The sequence below is a fragment of the Halichoerus grypus genome, chromosome X, assembly GCF_964656455.1.
Source record: "Halichoerus grypus chromosome X, mHalGry1.hap1.1, whole genome shotgun sequence".
NCBI classification, from domain to species: domain Eukaryota; kingdom Metazoa; phylum Chordata; class Mammalia; order Carnivora; family Phocidae; genus Halichoerus; species Halichoerus grypus.
In genome coordinates, this window is record NC_135727.1 from 41,090,704 (window position 1) to 41,100,245 (window position 9,542).

The 9,542-nt window shown below is 53.6% G+C and overlaps 1 protein-coding gene and 1 long non-coding RNA gene across 2 annotated transcripts; one reads left to right on the plus strand and one right to left on the minus strand.

The window, feature by feature from the left end:
* Window positions 1–475: 475 nt before the first annotated feature.
* On the plus strand, window positions 476–5,557 carry LOC144380409 (uncharacterized). Its single transcript, XR_013444536.1, has 2 exons — window positions 476–3,925; window positions 4,281–5,557. It is a non-coding gene; the product is annotated as an uncharacterized LOC144380409 (long non-coding RNA).
* A 1-nt stretch (window position 5,558) lies between these two features.
* Window positions 5,559–8,489, minus strand: CLDN2 (claudin 2). The gene has a single exon (XM_036105533.2). It carries the CDS (start codon window positions 8,276–8,278, stop codon window positions 7,586–7,588), a length of 693 nt encoding a protein of 230 aa, XP_035961426.2. The 5' UTR covers window positions 8,279–8,489; the 3' UTR covers window positions 5,559–7,585.
* Window positions 8,490–9,542: the final 1,053 nt, after the last annotated feature.

The window sequence follows — 9,542 nt, forward strand, 5'->3', positions numbered from 1 at the left end:
GTGAAGCATGGGGGTATGCTCAGGAAAGCCAGGGGTGAGCTCAGGCGAAGTCAAGCGTAATTTCCCCCAAGGAATACCTTGTTCTTGATGACAAGGACATCCCGAACTTATGACTTCTCTTAGGCAGAGAGGAAATTCAGGGACCATACTTTCTGAGTTCAAAGTCAGGGCACATGGCTGTAATAAACTAGGCAGCTGGAAAATACTAACCTAGATCATCTTGGGCAGATTGTAGCTTTAGTCATTAAGGGAGACATACATAGCATTCATTTTCTGCAGAAGGAACGTGTTTTATTACTTGCCCACATCCTCAAGTCCAAAGTTCTGATGTGAATCATCAGAAACCCCAACCCCCTTTTAGATGAGATTAGTCCAAATGTTTTGGGTGCCTTCTACTCACCAAACACATTTCATACATCTGACCATTGAGTCCTCAGGGGCAGAGGCAGGATGACTTTAGGCAGAGGCTCAAGAAGGTGTTCCCAAAAGGCCCGATTTTCCAGAAGGCTGTGGAAACCTGTAAGGATCGGAATGGTGGAGGTGTGTGGGGAGGGTTTCCCAGGTTGTAGGGAAGAGTATAAGTAAAGTCACTGGACTAGGTGGTGGGGAGGGGTTGTGAATACAGGAACACCCAAGTGCGTTTGAGGAATATTGAATTACTTAATTTGAAGCATAAGGAACAGAATGGACCAAGGGTTGGGGAATACCAGCAAGAGGGGGGCTATGCTAAATCTGCTTACCAATGGAGCCCTTGTAGGCTATGAACTAGAAAAGTGGTTGTTGTATCTCCCCAGTTGTCCTCAGAGTTGGGGACATTAATCAGTTTGAAGTTCCCTTGCACTAAGATTTTCTCTAGAAGCAGCACATGATTGATCATGGTTTTGTTCCACCTCAGATTTTCACAGAGCTTGATGAAGGGCAAAGAGCCATCACCCCTCCTTTCTCCTCCAACTTCTCGAGTCTGCTTTTCCTCTGGCCTCTATTAATGGAATCTTCAAGGTATCTAGACTTTGGGGAAGAATCTGGAGAAGTTTTGACCTGGGAAAGAATATCCCTTACTGATGTAGATTCAGATCTGTGGTGGGAAATAGACTTTGTCATCTGCCCCCGCTCCCCACAGACACACATTTTGGTGTGACTTTGACACTACCCTTTGGGTCACCAATATGCTTAGACCACAGTTAACCCCCTGTTGAGGACCTACCAGATGCCATGACCACGCTAAGAGGCAGGCATCATTTCCATTTGATGTACGGGGACACTCAAGTGTAGAGAACTGAAGTGCCTCTCCCAAGGCCACACATCTAGAGAGTGTGCAGAGGCCAAACCAAGCCCAGGTTTGTCTGACTCCAAAGCCCAGGCTCTTTGCCCACGACACCGTACGGCCTGTCTTGAAAACGGTTAGTCTCGTCTTCGTCCTTTTGATAAGAAAAAGCCAAAGCCAGCCCACGCTAATAGGAATTTCCAAGGAAGAAAGTTCCACAATCCCACACAATGTTTAACTGCCCTCATGATCAGGAAATCGTTCACTTATGTAACGAATATCCCTCCAAACAATGTGGAAATTCATTTCCTCTTGACTGGGTTTTTCACGCAGGGCTGTCACTTGGCAGCTTTCCTGATATCAAAACAGCCATCAAGATCCTATTCTTACACTCCAGGAGGTCTTGGACTTGTTGGCCTCTGCCTATGAGGGTTCTCACTGGCTCCTTAGTACCGCACCCCCACCCCAGACAGTGCTGAGGTGGGCAAGTTTCTCAGGGAGTGAGAAAGTGACACTTGAGAACATGCTGGTTTATTATTACACACAGGAGAGTAAAATTAACCACATGAGGTGCCTCTGGAATTGCCGAGAAAAAGATGGCACCACCTTTCTCGTCTGCCTTTTTCTTGATTTCTATTTCATCTCCATTGAAGGCTGTTGAATCATTTAGTTGAAGAGTGCACGCGTTACTCAGAGAAGGCCCCTGCTCCCCCAAATTCCAGCGTCCGCTGCCTCTGAATTGATCGTCTATTTTTTCTTAAGCTCACTGGACTCGTCTTCTCATTCGGGCTCTTTTTTTTTTAAAAAAGCACTAAACTGAGAAACTAGTGCAAATTCTGACGTCAGTGGCTAATCTATGACTGAATGGGTTTCTCCTGCTAGAAAAATATACGTGCTTCCCCCACCCCCATCAAGGCCCTCAGTGCCTTTAAACCAAGGGAGAAGAGTCTTTACAGTATCATCAGATAGCCTTTGTGGGGGATGCTGATGCACCTTCTTGCCTCCCATTGGGTGATTCCAGAAAAAAGCAAACGAAGAGGCTGCTTGTGATTTGGGTGTGACTGGCCTTTCTCCTGAGCAACCCACACGGAACTTTGTCAGATGTCACAGGCTCGGGAAGTGCTGTTGGAGTAAAGGGGCTCCCACTGAAACGCGGGGTTGACTGCCACTCTACTCATGCTCATTGGGCACCTTGATTCACATTGCATTATACCTATCTGTCTGAAAGCCTGTGAGCTTTCTCGGTGTTCCCTCCACAAGGCCATGTTTGCAAATAGAAAGTTCTTCGAAGCCCTCCTCGGAGGTGACTTGTGAAGTGGCAAGGGTGCCATTCTGGAGGAATGGGACTTCAGGGATGGCAGGAAAGCGGAACCTGACGGGCTGCCCTTGTGGAGTGACCGCCTGCTTTGTTAAGCCCGAAGCTACTGCCACCTGTCTTGTGGAGAAATGAGGCCCAGAGCCTGGAACTGCAGGCAAGAGTGAGCCAGGAGTTCCTGAGCAGCAGTTCTCAGGGAACTGTCAGTAGAAGTGGGAGCTTGCGGGAGGCAGAGGGATGGTCCCCTTACAGCTTCTGTCTCACCGGGCCTGATAGCAACCTGTTAATATTTTATCAGTGATCACATCGCACGCAGCACGGAGGAGCCACCACTTAGGGCAAAAGAGAGAGATAACCTGCTGGACTTCCTGTTTGAGGTTTTCTCTCCTGGGGAGATAACAGGATTTCTCATCAAAGCCAGCAGCCGCTTGGGCAGGGAGAGCAGGCTGGGCAAAGGCCAGGCTTCAGAGCGGGCAGCCACAGACGCAGAAGAGCCCTCCTGCCCGTGGAGCCAGGGCTGAGTGGGCGGGAACAGCTGACCCTGCCCAGGCCCCATGTGCCTGCCTTTAGCGCCGTGCCCTTCTCCTTCCTCGCTCCCTTCTCCCACATCTGTGTCTCTCCTCCGGTCCGGGGCCAAAAGGCCTCCGGTTCCCCGGATGGGCGCTGCCTCTGCTGCCCCCACCAATTTCCAGAGAGCTGCCCACGAGAAGCAGATGAGGGAGATGAGGCCGAGCCCCAGGGTCGCTCTTTCCCCTGGAGCCACTTAGGAGTCCTGCGAGGCAAACTCAAAGGGCTTCTGGGCGAGCTGTGCCGTGGAACCCTGTTGCCTCCTCAGCGCTGCTGTCCACCCTTTTGCTCCGTTTCCCATGGTCCTTCAGCTGCAGGAGGCAGTTTCTCGGGCTCATCCTTCCCCCTCCAAAGCTCAAGTGGTGCCAGGCCCTCCCTTCATACAGATTGGGGTTTGAGGGGACTTACAAGCCTTTCTGAAGTAGCCCCGGGCACCCCTACCTTCTGGCACTTTCCTCCTATCTCTCACAGGACACACCGTACCATGCCTGTACCACACTTCGGTGTGCACGTCTTATCTGGCCCTGGATCAGCGGTCACCTCCTGCAAGGCACAGACTTTACCTCGCCGTTCGCCCTCGTTGCCCTCGAAGCCTTCCGCACGTCACCTGACACGGAGTGGGGGTGCAGGCAGTGTGGGCCGCCTGGCTGCGGGGCCCGTTGAATGAATGGCTTGTCGGAGTGGCCGGATGAAGGTCTCTCAGGAAGCCGGAGCTCGCCGTTCCCCCAAGAAGCCAGTTTCAGCCTCCCCCTGCCCTATTAATGATCACATAGCAGTAGGTCAGTAGGGCCCCCCGGGGGAGAAAACATGAGTCACACTATTACCGGAGGAATGAGGGAGGGCAGAAACGTCTTTCCTTGTACAAGGGTCAGAGCCATCAGTTTGGGGCATAAAAACAATGGCCTTCACGATCCCCTCGGTTGTGGCTAATCTAAATTACTTTATGATGGAAGACAACGGCATGAGCTGAGAGCCATTCAACGTGGACTCAGACGCCTAGAGGTTTCGAGGAAATTATTTAGAGCAAGGCTTTCCTTGCTTACCCGGCCAAAAGGAGCAGTTGTTCTTTATCGGCTCGGCCCTGATTTTTCTAGTTAAGGATGAAATTCTAACTTCTCTGTCAAATCTTCCCAGATTACAAGCAAGGAGGACGTCCCAGGGCAGCCTCATCCTAAGCCGAAGGGAAGCTCTGGGCCCTATTTCCCTCGAAGGCCCTTCTATCGCAGCAGCTGCGGGAGTCTGAGGAGCAGAAGGCACTCTTCCACCTTCCCAGGCAGAATCCCAGGCCCACGTTGCTGTTGGGTGGAAGAATTTTCCAAGCTTACAGTCAGACTCTGACACTGTGACTTTCGGGAGGTCTCCATTTTGTCTCCTGTAAAAAGACCTGCTTCTTTTCGGGTATCATTTCAGGTATTTGGACAATGCGAGGAAGTTGTGGACCCGAAAGCGCTTTGGCTGCCAGGTGGTGGGTCCTCAGAGCCCAGACCAGACAGCTGCCCCCTCAGCACAACACAGCAAAGCAACCCATCTAGCAGCCTCCCCTGCCCCCTCCCCGAGCCAAGCGCTCTGGGGCTCCTGGTGCCGGGCCAGAGTCACGACCCCTTGTTCGACTTCCGTTCAGAGAGCCCACTCGCTCCAGGGCCTGTGTAAGCTGAATCTTCTGGGGGGGGGGGGAGCTGTTATTGTCAGCGACGCCACAGCTAACATCTTTACAAACTGGGCTTTGTTCATTCCCCCCAGAGGTTCGAACACGGCCAAATCATTGGCCTCCCAAACTCTCACACCTCCCGAGTTTGGGAAATCAGAACGGAGGTGTCGTGTCTCATTCAAATGTGAATTGGTCCTGCTCCCCCAGATCGCCTCCACGGGAGATCTCTAGGAGAACTGTGTGTGTCCCCAGTGTGTCTTTGCTGGCCATGAGTTGCTTTCCTCCGGCAGCGTGGGGGGACCCCTGGCAGGCTCTCCCAATGAGTGGATCAGCAGAGTCCTATTTGGGGAGTCTAGAGTCTGGGGCACCAACACCAGCAATGTGGCCCTGGGAAAAACAATCTCTTTATTCACGTTGCCCCGTCTGCTGCATGGAGATTGTCAGATCGACTTCCCCTTACCTCACAGTGCTGGTTCAGAGAATGAAAGGAATAAACACACAGCCATTTAGTAAATAACTTCGATGAAAGAACTGTGGAGAGGGAGGAGCCCTGGGCGAGATGAAAAGGTAAAGGTTCCCTGGGAAGGTGGAGGGGGTGGTGTCTTGTTTTCATAATGTCTCCAATAAAGTCTAGAATTTTTTTATCCACCCAATAGGAAGAAGAGCCAGTTTCCATCCTACCCTCCCCCTGACCCAGTTCTCTCTCACACCTGCCCTGCCTGGGCCCCCTTTGAATGAATAAAACAGTAACCAAATTACTCAATCAACAAGTGTTTATTGATCACCTACTATGTGCCCAGCACTCTTACAGATAGTCTGGGGAATACAGAGAGGTCTCGGGTATGGCCCCTACCCTCCAAGAGTTTACAATGTACTTGTGAAATCAGATTCGCGCACACAAAAACATAACTATCCATCAAAAATTGTGAATAATAAGCATCAAAGAAGCAATAGTTATACACTGAGAGGTGGAGGAGGGAGGGTAGGAGAGGGATGGAGTGGTCAGAGGAGACTCAGTGTAGGAGGTGGTGCTGAGCAAGTTCTCCAGGCAGCAGGAGGACTCGGCTAAGGCGACAGGGCCTTCCAGCTTGGGAGAAGAGTTTAATCATAAGCAAGAAGGTGGAGAGGCGAGAGGCATGTTAGAGACAACGAGTGAGCCCCTTCTGCTGGTACTGAGGTTTGGGGAGGTGGACTGGAGTTTGTCAGAAGAGGGGCGTGCTTGGGGGGTGCGAGGATGAGGGAAAATGCCTTTGGTCTATCTGTGACTCCCACCCCCACCCCCACCCCGGGGAGATGGAGCATTTCCACACCTTGGAGCTGGAACTGTCTGCCTGGGAGACATTCTCCACCATCCCCCCCCCCCCCCGCCCCGCAACTGAACTTCCAGGCAGTGGCTCAGCTGTCGCTCAGATCGGGGCCACAGCTCCTTGGGCATTATTGTTCCATGCCAAAGCCCTCAGATGCCTTCTAGCAACTCTGAGGTGTCTGGCGAAGGATGGCGGGGCACATCTGAAGGGTGACAGGGGGCCCACCGCGGGCTGTCGTCTCTCAGAGGTTCTGTAGTGCTCTGTGGGGAGACCCCGGGGGACTGATTGCAGGCTTCGGGCTGCTTTTCTATTAGGTCTGAAGACCGTCTGGGGAAGCCGCCTCTCTCTGCCCGATAGAAACACCCACTGGAGCCACCTCACATGCCCACCCAGCTTCTTAGAGACCCTAGTTCTGATTCTTTCTCGGGCAGCACCAAGGAGTGGTCTCCGCTAAGGAGCCCCAAGGCTCCCATGCAGTCATCCCCCAGCCAAGAGCCATCTCTAGAAAAGCCAGGTTCCCCTCCCTAAGGAAACCACCTTGTAGGACCCGCAGTCTTGTTTCTTAGCAGGGGGTCAGGTCAGAGGGAGGCAGGGGCTTCAGTGAAAGTTGGGGCTGCAGCTCCTGAGGCAGTTCCTCAGCGGAATCAGCATCCACTGCTGCCTTGTGCTTTCCCCTAGCAGGAGCGCGGGTGGCTAGATCCCCAACCCGCAGTGGGAGGGAATTCCAGGAAATGCCCCGGGCCCGTGAGTCAGGTCTTTTTTTGGTCCTTGGCCGCCTTGCCTCCCTCTCATCCTGCACCCAGTTGTTCTCTGTTCCCTCGGTACCGCAGGGTGGTTTTATTTCAGTCCACGCACAAACCAGTCCGAACACTGTGGAGTCATAACAACAACGGGATGGAGGCTCAGGGCTCCTTTACTGGCCAAACAGTTTCTTTGGAGAGAAGCTTGGGAGGTTGGTGAGAGCCGTGCCCATAAAAGCCACCACTCCTCCTTCCCCCCACCCCACCCCAGCAATGAGCTAAGAGCCAGCGTGGGCCAGAGGGAGGGTCTTTGATCACAGAGAGGGTTAGTCAGTGGGATGTAATTAATGCGTGGGTTTGGGGACGGACCGCGGGTCAACCGAAAGGCCGAGGGGAGCCTCTGTGGCATGGCCTAGGCTAAGGGGTGGAGTTTGGAGTTAGGGCTGGGGACTCGGGCCGGGGTGGGGGTGGGGGGAGGTGGCAGGGCCGTGGGCAAGGTGAAGGAAACAGAAAGGTTGGCTCGGCAAGCATCCTGACGATCCAGCCTGCGTGCTGTCACACCAGTTCCGGTTTCTGCCTTCCCTTGATCCAGCGGCCAAAGTCAGTCCATCCTCAGCAGCACCTGACATGATCCAGTGCCAATGTCCCTCACCTGTGGCCCCGGGGGATGGGGGTGTGGGCGCTGTCCACTGGTTTTCACAGACCCAGCCCCCGCCCCCCACCCAAGCTCTGGCCCCTGGTTCTTCACACATACCCTGTCAGGCTGTAGGAGTTAAACTCGCTCTTGACTTTGGGCGGTTGACCAGACCTTGGGGAGCCCCTAGTTGCGAGGGGCTGGGCCTGGTAGGAATCGTAGTAGTTGGAGCGATTTCCCTGGAATGGGCAGGAAAAGCAGAGGATGATTCCAGCCACCAGGGAGAACAGGGAGGAAATAATGCCCAGGTAAAGAGCCTCTCCGATCTCAAATTTCATGCTGTCAGGTACCAGTGGGGAGTAGAAGTCCCGCAGGATCCCATGAAGATTCCAGGCAACCGGGATGAAGCCCAAGAGGCCTCCGAGGATGAAGAAGACTCCGCCCACCACCGCCAATCTGTCCTTGGCGCGGGAGTCCTGGCAGAAGACTGTGCACCTCATGCCCACCACAGAGACAATGCAGGCCAGCGAAGAGACCGCACTGGATGTCACCATCATGGCCTGGGCGGCCTGGATGTCAGCAGGCAGGCCTAGGAGTGTGCTGTAGATGTCGCACTGGGTAATACCCGTGCTGTGTGTGGCGCACTCCATCCAGAGGCCCTTGGAGAAGCCGACTGCCGTCACGATGCTGGTACCGACGTAGGAGCTCGTTCTCCAGCTGGGAAGCAGCATGGCCACCAGGGTGCCCATCAGCCCCAGGAGGCCCAGGATGTAGCCTACGAGTTGGAGGCCAAGAGAGGCCATGGCAGACCTCTCAGCAGTAGCGTGGTTGGGGCCTGCTCCCTTGCCTTCGGGCTGTGGTTCTTGCTCCTTGGATCCTGGCCTCTAATCCCTCATTTCAGAGTGTCTCCAAGCGGGCCGATTTCTCTCCTCCTTACAAGTGTCTGTGGGTGGCCACAAGCAGGCTCAAGAAGGCATCTAGAAGGCCTAAAAAAAAATCCATAAACCAGATTAAATATTGACCAGAAGCTTATGAGAAACCAGAAAATGCTGGATGCCTTTTGACCTTTGTTATCTTTAGAAATAACACATGAGAAAGAAAAAAAAGAACTTTGAAAGCGGAGCCAAAATGTCATCGCCTCCTGCGTAGGCACATGCCTTGGGTTGGGTTGGCAGCCAGACAGCCAGGGGCCGGACGGGTGGCTCCTTTCCGAGAAGGTGGCGGTTGCGGCGACCGCATTAGCTCCCGGGCAGGCTCTCGGCTGGCACGGTTCTGTCTCCCCAGCCTGATGTTTAATGCATTGCCCAGGAACACTGCCACAGGGCCCCTCAACTGCAGACCGAGGCCAAACTCCGGGAGCCTGGAACAGGAGGAACAGGTCCCAGGGTATAGCTGTGGACTCCGGCTTATTAGAGGCCTCTCAAATCTCCAGGGGCCCAGAGAGCTGGGGTCTGGCCCTCGGGTCATCGTCCCCGCAGGGGAACATCGACACCAGGGCAGGTTGGGATCGGCAAAAAAGACTTCTGTCCACACTCTGAGAGTTCAGGTCCGCCCAGCCCTGCCCAGATTCCCTCCACAGGCCAGGCTAAGGACATTTTCCTGTCTGCTCTCTTCATAGATTCCCCTACCAGCCCTAGCCTCGGAGATAATGTAGAAGGATTTTGGAGCAAAAGTTGTGCCAAGGCCTGGGGGTGGGGGGAGTCCTGAAATTCCCTAGGCTATCTCCCAGCAGATAGCCTAGGATGGACAGAGGAAAAGGAAGCTGTTCTACCGCAGAGGGCTTTGTAAGAAGAAGGCATCTGAGCTGATCCTTGCGAATCTCAGAGCTGTTTAGGATTGTGCGGTGTTCAAGGAGCACCCCCTGCACGCACTTGCCAAGGTTGATCATCTCTTCGATGTGAGTATGCCTCAGAAGTCCATTCTTTTCTCAGCCAACCCTCTGTCCCTGAGCAAATAGGTACCATGACTTAAGTGGACTTAACCCACTCCCATGACTTAGTCTCCAACCCATCCATTGACACTTCCAGGTCTGAATTTCCATCATAGACCTTCCTCCTGAGCTTCAAG

Bases quoted from the DNA above. Each gene is read 5' to 3' on its own strand.
- CLDN2 (XM_036105533.2), bottom strand. From the start codon at position 8,278: ATGGCCTCTCTTGGCCTCCAACTCGTAGGCTACATCCTGGGCCTCCTG.